This window comes from Eleutherodactylus coqui, chromosome 1 (genome assembly GCF_035609145.1).
Source record: "Eleutherodactylus coqui strain aEleCoq1 chromosome 1, aEleCoq1.hap1, whole genome shotgun sequence".
In the NCBI taxonomy this organism is placed as follows: domain Eukaryota; kingdom Metazoa; phylum Chordata; class Amphibia; order Anura; family Eleutherodactylidae; genus Eleutherodactylus; species Eleutherodactylus coqui.
Genome location: NC_089837.1, coordinates 58,437,560 through 58,453,640, shown reverse-complemented (window position 1 = coordinate 58,453,640; position 16,081 = coordinate 58,437,560). Strand labels below are relative to the sequence as shown.

General features: G+C 43.4%; 1 protein-coding gene across 1 annotated transcript in view; it reads left to right on the top strand.

The window, feature by feature from the left end:
• The window catches only part of GCFC2 (GC-rich sequence DNA-binding factor 2), a 34,303-nt gene that overhangs the window by 14,836 nt on the left and 3,386 nt on the right, over window positions 1-16,081 (top strand). Inside the window, exons 6-14 of the mRNA XM_066596574.1 lie at window positions 1,041-1,159; window positions 1,465-1,648; window positions 7,483-7,606; window positions 7,699-7,759; window positions 8,787-8,899; window positions 10,335-10,534; window positions 11,877-12,027; window positions 14,491-14,597; window positions 15,812-15,888. Coding sequence (XP_066452671.1) covers window positions 1,041-1,159; window positions 1,465-1,648; window positions 7,483-7,606; window positions 7,699-7,759; window positions 8,787-8,899; window positions 10,335-10,534; window positions 11,877-12,027; window positions 14,491-14,597; window positions 15,812-15,888 — 1,136 coding nt within the window. The remainder of the gene's footprint in view (window positions 1-1,040; window positions 1,160-1,464; window positions 1,649-7,482; window positions 7,607-7,698; window positions 7,760-8,786; window positions 8,900-10,334; window positions 10,535-11,876; window positions 12,028-14,490; window positions 14,598-15,811; window positions 15,889-16,081) is intronic.

The window sequence follows — 16,081 nt, the reverse complement described above, 5'->3', positions numbered from 1 at the left end:
ATTATCGAGCTGCTTGCTGTTAAATTGGCATACATTATAAGGTACCTGCCCCAATAGAAATGTGTTGCCACATAGTAGACATTATTAAAGGGCCACTATGCTGAAAACACATTTTTCTATGGCAGCCTCTTCACCTGATTGCCTATCGCACCCTGGAGGTCTCCTCTGTGTATTATAGTTACATCATGCCGTGCAGCCCTCTTATTAGACACCATCTTGAGGGTGACTTCTCTTTGAGTCCCATGATGCATTAGTTAAGGCTATACTATTTTTGTCCACAGGGGAAGACAGTTTAATCATTAACTTTTATATTCACCTGAATAAGTGGTACTTGTGGGTCATCTGCCCCACTTTTTAAATTAATTTTACAAATGTTTCACCAATGCATATGTGTTAAAAAAAAACAAAAAAAAAACTAACAATTTTTATTTCTGAAAACCCATTTTATTTCTCCAAAACATAAATATTTATGATATTTCCTATATTAAGAGTGGTGACGGATAACCCACAAGTACCATAAAAGCTACAGACCATAAGTAAGCAGGTGGATGAGCTGTGATCTCCTCTCTTATAACTGTGTGACAGGAGCTGTGTGATCATCGTTAGTAACTGTGATTCTGTATCCACCTCTAGGCAGTTTTTGTGGTTGATTCTTTTAGCTGCATCACACAGACTGAGACATTGATTAGAAAATGAGTCCATAACTCCAAAGCAGATCTGAGCTGGTCAGAACGGAGATCACATGACCATCTGAGGAAAAGGAGGCCGGAAGGTTCAGACAGAAGGGAATAACTGGCCAAGATAACACTAGCACATTTGTATATACTGGGGGAAACTGGCTGCATAATGAAAGAATTAAAAAAACAAACACTGCAGTGGCCCTTTAAATGATATGCAATGGCAGATAGGATACTATTGTAGCCTTTATTTATCAGCACATCCTATATCTGTCATTTCATACATGTATATGTTTGTTTGTCTCCATGTCCGTGTCTCCATCTGCTGCTTTTAATTGCTTTTTTTTTTTTTCCCCTCAACAGACTATTGAGAGTGTTTCGTTACGTGAACATAGCCCCCTTCATGTGAAAAAGTATGTGGAGCCAAAGTTCTCTACCTCACTAGTGACAGTGGAGGATATTAGAAAAAGACTGACTGCAAGGTAATTGCTTTAAATTGGCTTTCTGATTGCTCGCTTTACTTCTTATAGCTTCTCGAAGCAATTAGTGCCGGAGAATGATACTGTATGGTAAAAGAAGCTTCGCACTGTGGATGTTGGGGGTCCTCACAATCACAGATTCTCTCTACTGCTAATTAAGGAAAAAATATCCCTTCTAGCACCCCAAAATTCCATACTAGTAGGTTATATCAGAAAATGTCTGAACTACATGTCTTTCTGAAGCGGGAGGGTTTCCTCGTACTGTTTGCACCTGAACCAGACCTTCTCCCATTCTTCCTCGTCTTCAGAATAGCCTCCATTGAAGAGGTGCACAGAGCACACGTCTTGGCCAGTGAACAATACAGCCGTGATCTTGAAAATGCAAAGAATACACTTCAGAAGCTTGAGACGTCGTCGGGTGAAAAAAGCTACAAATTCTTCAAGGAGATGAAAATTTTCGTGGAGAACTTTGTAGACTGTCTGAACAATAAGGTAACGACAAGATAAGTAGCATGAGGAGATAATAATAATCTTTATTTGTATAGCGCCAACTTATTCCGCAGCTCTTTCAGGCATGGATAAATGCAAAACAATACAACAATTAGAATATAAGGTACATTGGGTTTGACACAAATGGGTTGGGGGTGGTACAGGAGGTGCAAGGGGTGGGGGGAGGAGCAAGGCATGGGGAACACAGGCAATAGGGAATTTCATGTGCAGATCAATTATTAGAAGGCAAACGAAGTGGGGCACCATAGGGAGGGGCCAGGGGACTAGGTCAGGAGATTTCATATGCTTCCCTGAAGAGGTGCGTTTTTAAGAGATCTAATGCCTTCCATCACAACCAGTCATTGACATAAAGAGCGCCGTTCAAAATTCTGCTGGTTGCCTTTTGAAGCAGATAGTGATTTATGTCCAACCTTTGTTCAGGCCCTTTTACATGGATTGATTCCTGCCGTGATCAGTGCGGTTGGTGCTCTTTTTAAATGGCCTTTACACAGGAAATTGTTCGTAGACTGGTAGAGTTAGAAGGGACCTTTGGGGTCATCGGGTCCAACCCCCTGCTCAGTGCAGGATTACCTAAATCACTCAGCCTTTGTTTGAACACTTCCATGGAAGGAGAACTCATCACCACCCGTGGTAACCTGTACCACTCATTGATCACCCTCACTGTCAGAAAGTTGTTTTTTTTTCTACATTGCATACAATTCATCTTCATACTATTATATTGCTGTGAACAACGATCATATTTTTTTTTTAAACTCGTTTTATTGAACAGTATGCATCACATACAATAACATTTACATTAACTGTGTATACATCAGAAAGCTCTTTGGCATTGGTATTCAGTACTCAAATACGTTACATTTCTTCTGTGCTCATTAGATATATATTAACACATGCATTTATAGTATTAACGACAATATTGCTTGTTTTACATGTCGAGCCTGGGTGCAGTTCGTCTTAATAAATTTTGAAACATTTCCTGTGTGAAGTTTGTATTTGTTGACCCACACCAGATCCCCCAAACTTTGTCAAATTTTTCAGGATATTTTCTGTTTTTGTAGACTATTTTTTCGTATGGTAGGATAGTATTAATAATGCTCTGCCATTTTGTAATTGTCGGGGGGCGTCTGTCCATCCATCGTAGCGCTATAACTTTACGGGCATAGAATAGTACTTTAGTAAGAAATATTTTATCATAGTGCTGCCACTGCTCCTCGTCCATGACCCCCAGCAGGCACATAGCTGGATCCAGTGGTACTGGTATTCCCATCAGTTGGGTTAGAAACTCCGTGACCTCTTCCCAGTACGTGTGCACCATCGGGCAGTTCCATATTAGATGGTTGAAATTTGCGTTTGGTGCGTGACAGCGATGGCACTGACTGGTAATTGATCTATTCATTTTATGGAGTCTACTCGGTGTTAAGTAGCATTGGTGTAGGATATATAGTTGGGTTAATTTGTTATTCGCAGCTGGTGAGACCCCGGTGTATATAGCCATCGCGGTCTCCCAGTCTTCATTAGTCAGTGTTGGGATAAGTTCTTTCCATCTTTCCATCACCGTCATCTGTGTGCCGGGGGTCCTGGAGTGCAGCAGGTGAGTGTATAGTGCCGAAATTAGGCCTCTAGGGCCTTGTGTGCGCAGTATACCTATTAATGGGTATGCTGAAAAGGGTCTCCTGGGCTCCGGGAATTGAGCCGTCAATGCGTGTCTAAGTTGTAGGTATCTAAAGAATCCCGTCCTAGGTACCTGGTATAATTGTTGCAGTTGCTCAAAGGAGGCTAGTATTCCGTTGATGTATAAGTGTTTCAGTGTGGTGATTCCTAAATTTGACCAAAATTGTCTGCCTGGTAGGTTCAGTAAGTGCGGCAGCGCTCTGTTGTTCCATAAAGGGGTCTCCAGGGGGGTGTCTTCCCGCCCAGTCAGTTGCCTACATGCCTTCCAGACATTTGTTGCGAGTCTGTGAATGGGCAGCATTTGTTTTGTCAACAGCCCTGGTGCCTCCAGGAGGATCCAAAGCGATGCCTCCGCGAGGAAATACATCAGGTGGTGCTCGGAGTTCGGGAGAGGAGAGCCCGACAACCAGTGGCGTATGTATCTGACTTGCCCCGCTAGGTAATACATTTTAAAGTCCGGTAATGCCATTCCTGCTAGTTCTTTAGGTTTTTGTAGGGTTTCCATACGGAGTTTGGCTCTGGATTTTCCCCAAATAAATGAGGTTATTAATGAGTTAGTTTTTTTGAAGAATTTTTGTGTTCTACTTATTTCTGCGTGTTCTAACCGATATAGGTACTTGGGGAGTATTATCATTTTGATAAGGTTTATTCTACCTGCTACAGATAGTGGTAGAGGGCTCCAAGCTTTTAGTTTTAGTTGCAGGGTCGTCATTTGGGGTGCAATGTTTAGATCAAAGCTTTGGGTGTGGTCTCTGGTGATATAGATCCCTAGATATTTAAATGCGGGAACAATTTGCAGATTATGATGTACTTCTCCCGTCCTCCACTCCTCTCCCCTCAGCGGCATAAGGGTAGATTTCTGCCAGTTAATACGTAGGCCTGAGTAGTTCCCGAATTCATCTATTTGAGATATGGCCAGCGGTAGGGTGTGTTTGGGTTCTGACATATAGAGTATTATATCATCCGCATATAATCCTATCTTATCCTCTCTAGGTCCAATCTGGATTCCCTTGTATGATGCGTGCTGTCGGATCTTAAGAGCCAGGGGTTCTATGGCAATTGCAAATAAAAGAGGGGAAAGCGGGCAGCCCTGTCGGGTCCCCCTGTGGAGTGGGAAGGAGGTGGAGACCAGGCCATTCGCCATTATCTTTGCCACCGGGGCACTATATAGGATAGAGACCCATTTAATAAACGGGTCTCCAAATCCGAATTTCCGCAAAACCTCTATCAGGTATGGCCATTCTACTGAATCGAATGCCTTGGCTGCGTCCAATGAGGCCAGGGCCCAATTTGCCCTCCACCTCCCCCCCCACCTGCGTAATCACCTGCGTCCTTCTGATATTGTCTGACGTGGACATTCCCGGGATGAACCCGCATTGGTCTGGGTGTATGATATCTTTGATCACTTGGTTCAGCCAGGAGGCCAATACCTTGGTAAGGATTTTATAGTCCGTATTTAAGAGGGAGATGGGCCTATATGACCCACACTCCTCTGGGTTCTTATCAGGTTTTAATATGAGGACTATATTGGCCTCGAGCATCGATTCTGGGAGATGTTCTTTTCCCAATATGTCTTCATATAGCGTAAGTAGTTGTGGTGTTATTTCCTCCCTGTGTTGTAGGTAGACTTCTATTGGTATGCCATAACAACGATCATTTTAATGAAGCACAAACAAAATGGTCGGCCAATGTCTGCTGATGGGGTTCATTTTCACAAGGCCCAATGATCACACAAGCAAACATTCCTATGAACGTTCTTGAGGCTGTGTAAAAGGGCCTTTAGAAATGCGACCTATCATCAAAGCTCCCATAATGCGCTGTTCTCTGCTGACATGAAAACAGAACAATTGACTTTAGATCTGAATCAAGAATAAAACTTCATTTAACTGTAAATCAAGACAAGTAAATTTATTAACAAAGTTTGTAACAATTGAAGCAACTTAATGGCAGCAGAAATGTGCTCTATGTAGATAGATCTAAAACACTGACCTGCCAGGGGTCATGGGGATAGCAGTTCTGTATAAGTTATGAGGTGCTATCTTGTGAGGTGGAGCATTGGCCAGCGTGCTCATGGCAAGGCGTTGTGAATTGTTGGCGTTCGAGGCATGATGGCGGCTGCCAGACATATGGGGCATTGCGTTTCAGACTGTGTAGGCATTTAACATTCCTCGATCCCCGGTGTCGTGTACCAAGAAAACCTCACTGAAAGCATCACCACTGTTAGTGAAAATAAATCTATTTGCTATACTGTATGCCTCTGGGGTCCAAATTCAGTGAAAAGTATATAGGCCGAGCTCGGTAATAACCTCCACCACAACAAGACTGGATGTGATCCAAAGTTATATATTTTCTAATTGACAGGCATCAGTTTTTATAGGGGCACATGCCTGAATTACAATAAAGCAAATTTATTATAATTCATTTATTACTATTGGTCCATAAAACTAAACGCACATCTGAATATGCAAGATAAAGAATTTAACATCTAAAATGCCAAACACACACACACCGGAATCCTACATGAGTAGCTTCTCTGAACACGGATACAGGAATGTTTAACAATAAAATGTTTAGTATAAATATTTAGAAACGTGTGAGCAGCAAGGAACAAGTTATCTTGACACAGCGGTCAGTCTGGCTGCTTCATAGCCATCAGCTGTAGCTCCGGCCTCGGCTGCTCACTCAAGGCTCTTTGAACAACTATTTAATATCATTAATAAGTCTCATTTTAAACGAAAAATTAATGTAAAATAAAGAGGCATACAAGATGGCTACCTGATCGAAAATGGCTCCGCATTGGTTAGAACATGGAGTCCTATTCATTTCACTAATACCACTTAGTGGACAGTGCAGTGGCCGTGCACAGGTGCTTAATTATCACAACCGGCGGCTTCTTTCTACAATTGTCCAAGTAAACAGACAAGCGACTTCTGCAGAGATCACATCCATATTCAATGCAGGAGGATCCACCACTATATCTTGCAAGTTAATGCAGCGTTTTTAAAATTTTTATTTTTTTGCTTCCAAGGAATATGGGTGTAGAAGACCCACCAGAGTGCCTCTGTCAGCGCCATCACACCAAACACAGCACCTCACCTTGGCTCGTGATGTTGCCATATGGGCCCTAGAAGACTGGCAACATGTGGTGTGGTCCATTGAATCTTGGTACCAGTTGTTTCGGGCTGATGGTAGAGTTTGTGTGTGATGCAGACCCCATGAAGCTGAGGCCCCAAGTTGCCAACTACTCGCTGTGCAGGCTGGTGATTGGTTTAGGGTGTGTTCTTGTGGCATGGGTTGGGTCCACCTAAACACATCATTGACTGGTGCCCGCTACATTTCGCTGCTTGGTCACCAATCGCAACCCTTCATGGACTTCAATGCACAGTGCCATCAGGCCCAAGTTGTCCAGAATTGGTTTGAGGAGCATTGTGGAAAGTTGCTATGAATGGTGCCTGACATGGCCCAATGGAGCATTTTATGGAATGTGATGGCATGGCTCAACATCCCTCCAGATGTCTTCTCTCTACTTGTGGAATTGTTGCCATACCCAGTTTCTTGGCTAGAGGGAGCGTCCTACACAATATTAGTTCTTGTCCCATGACTTTTGGCATGTCAGAGTGTGTGTTTGGTTCATTAAGGTTGACTTGTGCTCAACCATGCGAACATATGAAGTCCAACTTGTAACTGATAAGGAATGGAAACACACAGGAAATTCGAGGCTAGAGAAGTTTATGGGAGATTCTCCCCCTTTAATTATAATACAAAAGGACCATAACAATTATAGATATGTATGATGCTATTATGGCTGCTGTGGACACGGATTTTCTCACATATTCATATATGCCTTTTTGTCTTAAGTTAGTTAAATTGCTTACACTGTGTGTGACGTATGCAACTGGTACAAGTGGCAAACCTATCCATAGACTCCCATTCACCCAGTGCATGCCAAGAGTGTCCTTTGGCATCTGTCAGGCTGGTATATAGAAATATATCTTTGTGTTTTCCCAGTTGTATTCCATCCAAAGGCATCCAGTAAAGACATTTGTACACTACAGTGTGTCCATTCTCCTTTGTCTTCAGATGTGTACATTAGGAGATGCTCATGATTATACCTTTGCCAGATAAATGTCCAATGTCTTTATTAGATTGAAGAGATTTATCAGCTGGAGTCTGAGATGTCCCAGATCTTGGAGGGTCGTAGCAGAACTCTACTGAAGCGCAGACAGAATGACCTCCAGCTTGAGTCGTCTATACTCCAGAAGTTGGCTGGTGGGTATACAAATAACTTGTAGTTGTCTTCTGACATGTTATCTGCTGATCAGGTCATAGAAGGTTTCACAGATTGTATCTTTGACTTTCAGGAACTGAAAATGTGAATGATGAGGAAACAAAGAGCCGCCTGCAGGAGCTGGAGCTGCGAAGGTGACCTAAGAATGCTGCCTTGGTGGATCTAGTGCCATCATTTCTCTAGCAGCGCTCTCTTCTTCCCAAACTGTAAAAGAGCCGAACAACCTCCTCCCCATACAGACACTCAAGAGAATTTAATAAGGCAGAGCACAGTGTTGCATTATTGCTCACAACGATGCAAGGCATGGCAACACATTTTTCTTATTTAGACTTGGTATAGCCAACCTGGTAAAGTGGCCGTTGGCGGGACATCCAGGCAGACGATGAATGGAGAGGTTGCCATGCAGGTGCATTGCTTTCACAACTATGGAAGTTGGGCCAACTTCACAGGGTGACAGTCGTGCGAATTTCTCGCGTTTTGACAATGCTACCTATCGCATGTATGTGAAGCCCATGCTTTCCTATGGTCTCCTTCACATTAGAGATGTTTTGTAGCATGCGACATTGCGCGACAAAAATCTCGTGAGTTTTGCGATATGCCTGCGACTTAAGAGGTTTTGTAGCCCATGTTTCCCTATGGAGCCTTCCTCTTTGTTGCATCCCACGAAAACCTGTATTTAACCTAGAAGCGCCATCCGGGGCTTTGCTGCATTTTCTTCCTGGTCCCCGACACTGGTTTTCAGCATCTCTTCTGGATGGGGATTGGAAAATCCCCACCTTCAGGAAGCACTGGCTGTGATTGGCTGAGCTGAGGCCCACAGCCAATCAGAGCCAGTGCTCATTGAAACAATCATTACTAAATGAAATTTCGGCTACGGTTACATTTTTTTTAAGCCTGCACAAGAGAGCTTAGTGGAGCCAGGTCTTACCTTCCAAGACATACAAAAATTGGAGTGGATTAAATTCATTTCTACCGAGAGGAGAATCCAAGATGAAATCTAGGGTTATCAGAAACTAGTAAAAGCAGGCCTTTTAAATCTGTTGGAGAATGAGTCTTGTTCAACTATTTCAGAGCAAGAATGGTGTAGCATGTACTGAGGGACAATGTGATCTAGAGAGAAATCCATTGCTGGAACTAATTAGATTTATTTTACCCCTGTAGGAAAAGAAGACGGCAAAAACCTGAGGAATGTGGTCAAAAAGCTCATCGTGAAGGAATGTCTAGTGACGAGGAGCTACCTGTGGATCAAGAAAGTGAATACAAGCAAAATCGAGGTAATGGGGCAAATGCATCACAAAGAGTGTATTCATCATTGCATTCTGAGCATGCTCAGAGCATGGAAAACATAGAAACCAGGAGTATAGTACTAAGCAGTGACTGCTGTCAGCTCTCTCCCTTCCACTCCTGGCTGGCTGTACTCCCTGTTGTACACCTCTACCCTGACAAGTGTGCTCACTGGACTTGTGGGGGGATTAACCCTCTGAAGTCAAGTATACCTGTGACCTGTATTAATGCATTCAGCACATGCACCCTTCAGAGGGTTAATCCCCACAACTCCACTTGTTGGGAGAGGAGGCGCACAGCCAGCCAGGAGTGGGAGGGAGAGAGCCCACAGCAGTCCCTGCATAGTACTACAGTCCTGGTTTCTATGTTTTTCACACTCCGAGCATACTTGGAGTGCAATCATAAATATGCTTTGCATGTGATTTAAAGAACCACTAGCAACACGTAAAGTTACCACAATGACTTGTGCCGAATTACAGTTTCCTCTCTGTGCGAGTCCTCCGCGCAGGAGATCCGCACCCCTAGCTGCACATAGGGATGCCTTAGCATCCGCAAGACAATTCAAAGCATGTGGGTGTGCTTTTTTTTTTTTTTTCCTGATGGGCGGATTGCATGAGTGGGAAGAAATCACAGCAAGATCCATTTTTCTGCGGATCCCACGGGATTGCTTCCATTGAAGTTAATGGAAGCCATCCGATCTGCGGCACATCCGCAGCTGTCACTGTGGACGGGCTGCGGATTCACGTGAAAGCCGGAGATTTAAAAAATTTTTTTTTAATTGCACTGCGCATGGACGCATCTGCTGTGCTGAAGAAAGAAAATCTGGCCGGCACAAAGGAGATCTGCGCTGAAGCTGGACAAGTAAAAAAAAAAAAATGTTTTTTTTCCCTCTCCATGTTTGCGGGCACTGCTGAATTCCGCTGCTGGATTCAGCAGTGGAATCCATATGTGCAAGTGGACATTGGGCCTTTGGTGTGAATCATTGTCAAATTCTACATGTTACACGTGGATTTTGACACAGATTTCACCCCTTCATTTAAATCAATGTTGCAGATCTACAGAATAAATTGGCGTACTGCAGATTTTAAATCGATACAGTAAATCAAATACGTGCTGTGGATTTTTTCCTCTAAAGCATGGATGAAATAATAATGCTCTTTATTTGCATAGCACCAACTTATTGCGCAGTGCTTTCGAGGCACACGGGAAACAATACGAAAATTACAGAATTTACAAAAGTTACAAATGAAGTGTCTTTCCCCCATACGGCTCTATTGTAAATCGCTGTGAATTTTCTACAGCCATTTCCACTGCAGGACCCCGCAGTATTTCCATTACATGTGGACATCTTCTTATATTCCACATTGTAAATTTTGCTCTTGTCATCGTTTTGCTTTTTTTTCCTGTACTGTGTTCCCCCTATAGAGGACGTCCTCCTCCTGTGTAAACCCATCTTCGAAGACGTCCATGAGAATTTCTGCCAGATCAAAAACATCCTGTCCAAGTTTCACGAGTGGAGGGAGCGGTTCCCTGAGACGTATTACGATGCTTACATCAGCTTATGTATCCCCAAACTGCTCAGTCCTCTGGTCCGGAAGCAGTTAATAGACTGGAATCCTCTGCAGGTAGCGTAACCTTCGTATGTCCGGCCCACCCTTTAGAAAGTAAGAAAGTTGCTTGAAGATTGTCATTAACCCTTTCCAATCCACTGTCAGATGTCTTTAGAAATCCTGACAGCTCCAATGTCGAAAGACGTCCTGCAGGGTATTCTTACTGTAGATTATTGGCCACTCTGTTATCGGGGGGGCCTCTCCAGCATGTAACATACCGCACTACTAACTCTAGCCAGCAGATGGTGCCATTGTATAATGACAGAAAGAGAAAGCCCCCTAGGAAACCCTGAATCCAAAATTGGATTGCAAAGGGTTAAAGGAGCATTTCAGCAAAAACGGATTCTGTTATGCTGGTGCAGGGGCTGAAGGGGAGGAGCAGTACATAAAACACTAAAGATATTCCTTGTATGGTATAACACCCTCTTAGCCCTGCAGTAGGCATAAAACGGTGTATCAATGGAATTTTCCATTTAACCCTTTAGTGACAGTCTATTTTGGACCTAAGAACGCAACATTTTGGGGGGATTTTTATATCCACTTTTTTAAAGCCATATCATTTTTCTTTTTCCGTTGAACGGCCAATTGAGAGGCGTATATTTTGCGTGGTGAGCTCTAGTTTTTATTGGTACCATTATTTGAGTCCACATAATGCTTTGCATTTTTTTGGGAGGGCCGGGAGAAAAAAATATGACAATACCAAAATTTCTTCATTTTTTGCAATGCTGTATTTAAAGTCCCAGAACTTTTCTATTTTTTTTATTTTTCAATGTATGAAATTTTTTTAAAAATAGCATTAGCCAAGCAGGATAAAAAGTGTGTTCAATTTGTTGAATAGATTATTAGTATGACCATGCAACACATGGTATTGTTTTATCGCTTCTCATAGTGATCACAGACTATGGCAGAGCTAGACACCTTGTCTTGTCCAGTTGCCATGGCAACCCATCGGCCCTCCGCGATTACATGGCGGAGGGCTGATAACCTCACAGAGAGAGTGCCCTCCCTCTCTGAACCCTTTACATGCCGCAATCAACATTGATCGTGCCATGTTGGAGACTAACAGCAGGGGTTGGTGTTCTCACCAATCTCTGTTTTTGCAGCAGGAGGCCAGCTGTCAGTCACAGCTGGTTCCTCTCTGCTGATGGTGCAGGCTCAGCTTCTGAGTTCGCATTCTCAATAGGACATAAGTTTATGTTCATTCACAGGAATCCCCTCCCAGCCAGCACATACAGGGGGTTAAGTCAAAAATGATGTTAACTGCTTTTTATGCATGATCCACCCCCCCCCCCCCCCCCGTCCCCCCTGACTAATACGATGAGCTCCTGCATTGATTTCCTTGTTCTTCCTGTGCTAGGACACTATACAGCTCAAGCAAATGGCGTGGTATGATGACCTGGATGATTTCTGCTTCAGCGAACATGACAATGAAAACCACATGGAGAACAACCCAGATCATAAAGTCCTGAGTGCTGTCATTGAGAAGACTGTGCTTCCCAAAGTCTCAGGTAGGGAGATATGGTACATGGATGCATATCACATCATGCAATTTTTTTAAAAATCTCTAACAACCATATTAACCCCTTAGTGACGGCCCCATATTGTTTTTACATCCTGCCGTTGCAGGACATGTATGGAGGGAGATAGCGCAGCTATCTCCCTCCATACAGCGCGGGCATCAGCTGTTTATTTCAGCTGACACCCGCGGTCAATAGCTGCAATCGGCCTTATGGCTAATCGCAGCCATTAACCCTTTAATTGCCGCTGTCAATTCTGACAGCGGCATTTAAATCCCCGAACGATGTTCAGGGGTCCCGTACAGACACTCTGGGTGAGATCGGGGGAGCCGCGCAGGCGTCATGGCAGCCGGGGGCCTTCTAAAAGGCCCCAGGACTGCCTTGGGAGACTGCCTATCAAGCAATCCCCGTAGGGTGGCTTGATAGGCTGCCTGTCAGAATGCAGAAAGTTTAAAAATGAGAACAAAAAAGTTTTACTAATTATTAAAAAAAAAAAAAAAGTAATAAAAGTTCAGAACCCCCCCTTGCCATATTTGCAATAAAAAATCAAATTAATAAACCAAAAATATGTGTTTGGTATCGGTGCGTCCGTAAAAGTCCGATCTAGCAAAGTAATGTAGTATTTATCATGCACGGTGAATGTGGTCCGAAGGAAAAAAAATAAAAAAAGGTCACCCTGTCTCCAAGAAAAAATGTAATAAAAAGCGATCAAAAAGTCAATTGTATTCAAAAATGGTATCAATGGAAACGACAGGACGTACAGCACAAAATGAGCCCTCGCACAACTATGTCGGCCGAAAAATAAAAAAGTTATTGTGGACACAAAATAAAAAAAATGAAATATCTTAAAAAAAAAATAAAATAAAAAATACAAGTACTACAGGAAAAAAAACTATATAAGTTTGGTATTGTAGTAATCGTACTGACCCATAGAATAAAGTTATTGGGTCATTTTTGTTAAAGGTTGTTAAAGGGGTTGTCCCGCGAAAGCAAGTGGGTCTATACACTTCTGTATGGCCATATTAATGCACTTTGTAATGTACATTGTGCATTAATTATGAGCCATACAGAAGTTATAAGAAATTTTTCACTTACCTGTTCCGTTGCTAGCGTCCTCGTTTCCATGGAGCCGTCTAATTTTCAGCGTCTAATCGGCAGATTAGACGCGCTTGCGCAGTCCGGGTCTTCTTCTTTTCTGAATGGGGCCGCTCGTGCCGGAGAGCGACTCCTTGTAGCTCCGCCCCGTCACGTGCCGATTCCAGCCAATCAGGAGGCTGGAATCGGCAATGGACCGCACAGAAGCCCTGCGGTCCACCGAGGGAGAAGATCCCGGCGGCCATCTTCAGCAGGTAAGTAAGAAGTCACCGGAGCGCGGGGATTCAGGTAAGCGCTGTCCGGTGTTCTTGTTTAACCCCTGCATCGGGGTTGTCTCGCGCCAAACGGGGGGGCTGTTGGAGAAAAAAAAAAAACGTTTCGGCGCGGGACAACCCCTTTAAGGGGTTAAAGGTAAACTCCAGTAAAAAAAAAACCCTGTAAATTCATACCTTAAGGCTGCTCTCACATGGTACGCTTATTACCGCTATTAGTGCGGCGTTCTGAACACTGTGCTAATCACGGTATAACCCTCCCAGACTGAAGCTGCAATTTTCAAGCGCTGTGTGCTCTATTTTTGCGCTTTTTAACGCACCTTATCACTTACAACAATGAATGGGATGTGTTAAGTGCTGTCAAACGCAGTGAAAGGCGTTTGAAAACGCAGATCAGAATCACAGTAAAACGCTGCTTATGAGACTCAGCATTTTAAAGACGCCGTGTGTGACAGTGGCCCAAATCATCAGATCAGTGTAGTTTCTTCTGTCCTTATAGATAACCTGATATCTATTATAATTTCCATGGACCTTTTGTATGGCAACAATAAGTGACAGTTTAATCTCATTTTCTTGTACTCTTTCCCTGTATTATACCGCAGAGCTGTATTCTAAATTCTGAAATCAAGAGTATCAACTAACTTGTTGACTTTCTCCAGTAACAACTAGCAGAATAGTGAGTGCAGCTCTGGAGTATAATACAGGATGTAACTCAGGATCAGTACAGGATAAGTAATGTATGTACACAGTGACTCCACCAGCAGAATAATGAGTGCAGCTCTGGAGTATAATACAGGATGTAACTCAGGATCAGTACAGGATAAGTAATGTATGTACACAGTGACTCCACCAGCAGAATAGTGATTGCAGCTCTGGAGTATAATACAGGATGTAACTCAGAATCAGTACAGGATAAGTAATATAATGTATGTAGACAGTGACTCCCCCAGCAGAATAGTGAGTGCAGCTCTGGAGTATAATACAGGATGTAACTCCGGATCAGTACAGGATAAGTAATGTATGTACACAGTGACTGCAGCTCTGGAGTAATATGCATATATTGTGTATAATTGATGTTTTATTTCAGGGCTTGTTGAGAATGTGTGGGATCCTTTGTCATCTGCTCAGACTCGCAGACTGGTATACTTCTGCAAAACGCATGTACTTGGAGATGAGAAAAGTAAACCCGTGCAGGTGAGATGTTGCAAGATGTCCATGTAATCATGAAGATTGGAAACCATACACAAGATAAAAGCATTTAGAGTTTGCACATATGTTGGGACAGAACTGCGCCATTACTGCACTTCAGCAAAACCTTTTGTAAACACGTCTTGCTACAACTACTGTTTACTAAAACTGTGAACACAACTGTGATAAAACCTCTAATGCATATGATATATACATAGGACATGATGATAAAACTCTAAGGCCTCATGTCCACGGCGAAAATCAGGCCCGCTATGGATTCTCCATGGAGAATCTGCAGCGGGTCCCTCCTGCCCCGCAGACATGAGGGCTGAAAATAAGAATAAATAAGAATTAACTCACCTCTCGCACGCTCCGGATCTTCCCTTCGCCGCGGCGTCATCTTCTCTGCGTCGCGGCCGGATCTTCTTTCTTCGGCCCAGCGGATGCGCAGGGCACGTCAGTGACGTCGGTGACGTGCCCCGCGCATGCGCCGGCCCGAAGAAAAAAGATCCAGCCGCGACGCAGAGAAGATGGCGCGGCGGCGAAGGGAAGAACTGGAGCGGGTGAGTAAATTCCGATTTTTGTCTCCCGCGGATCCGGACGGCTTCCATAGGCTTCAATAGAAGCCCGCGGGAGACCCGCACGAAAATGGAGCATGGTCCAGATTTTTTCATGCTTCATTTTTTTTAAAATCCCTTTTGTTGACGATCCGCGGGTATTTATCTACCTGCGGGTGGTCAATGCATATCCCTATGGGATGTGGATCCGCGGGCGGGAGAAGAGTTAAAATCCGCTGCGGATTTTAATTCTTCTTTTGCCCATGGACATGAGGCCTAAGGAGCGACCTCATAGCTCTCCATTACTACGTGATTGATGGGGGTTTCATCTTTGGAGCCTTTGCTGATTAGCAGAACTAGAGGGCTGTGACGCTCGCTAAAGAGCTTCGTCCCCTTTATTGCAGCTCAGCCCATTCAGTTGAACATGTTACTGCACTGAGGGACTGCCCCTTCGTTCTACAGAGGTGGGAGTCCCACCAATACCACACTGATAGAGATAAGCCACAGTGGTAAAATCCAGAAAGTTTCAGTTAGTTATGCGGATGGTGTCCGTTTTAAGCTGATCTCCATGTGCTGGATAAATGACCCCGTGAAATATATTGGTAGCTGATGATTATTTGGATTGTGATGTATAATTATAACACTTGTCTTTTATCTCTTTAGGGTCTTGTCGGTTCTCTGGTTTCAAGATTAAATAAAGCTATAGAAGATGATGTTTTTATACCTCTCTATCCTAAGAGGTATGATTGGCCAATTTCTAAATCTATTGAAACAGTGTCTCTTGTATCATGTACTAGGAGAATGGGACTGAGCCAACACCAACTTATAGATGGGGGGCTGGGGTACCACATATATCTTACAAAGTTTTTGCAGAAAATAAATGATGTAGTTTCTTGTTCTGTTTGCATTGAGTTTTCCTTCTCATGCATTTTA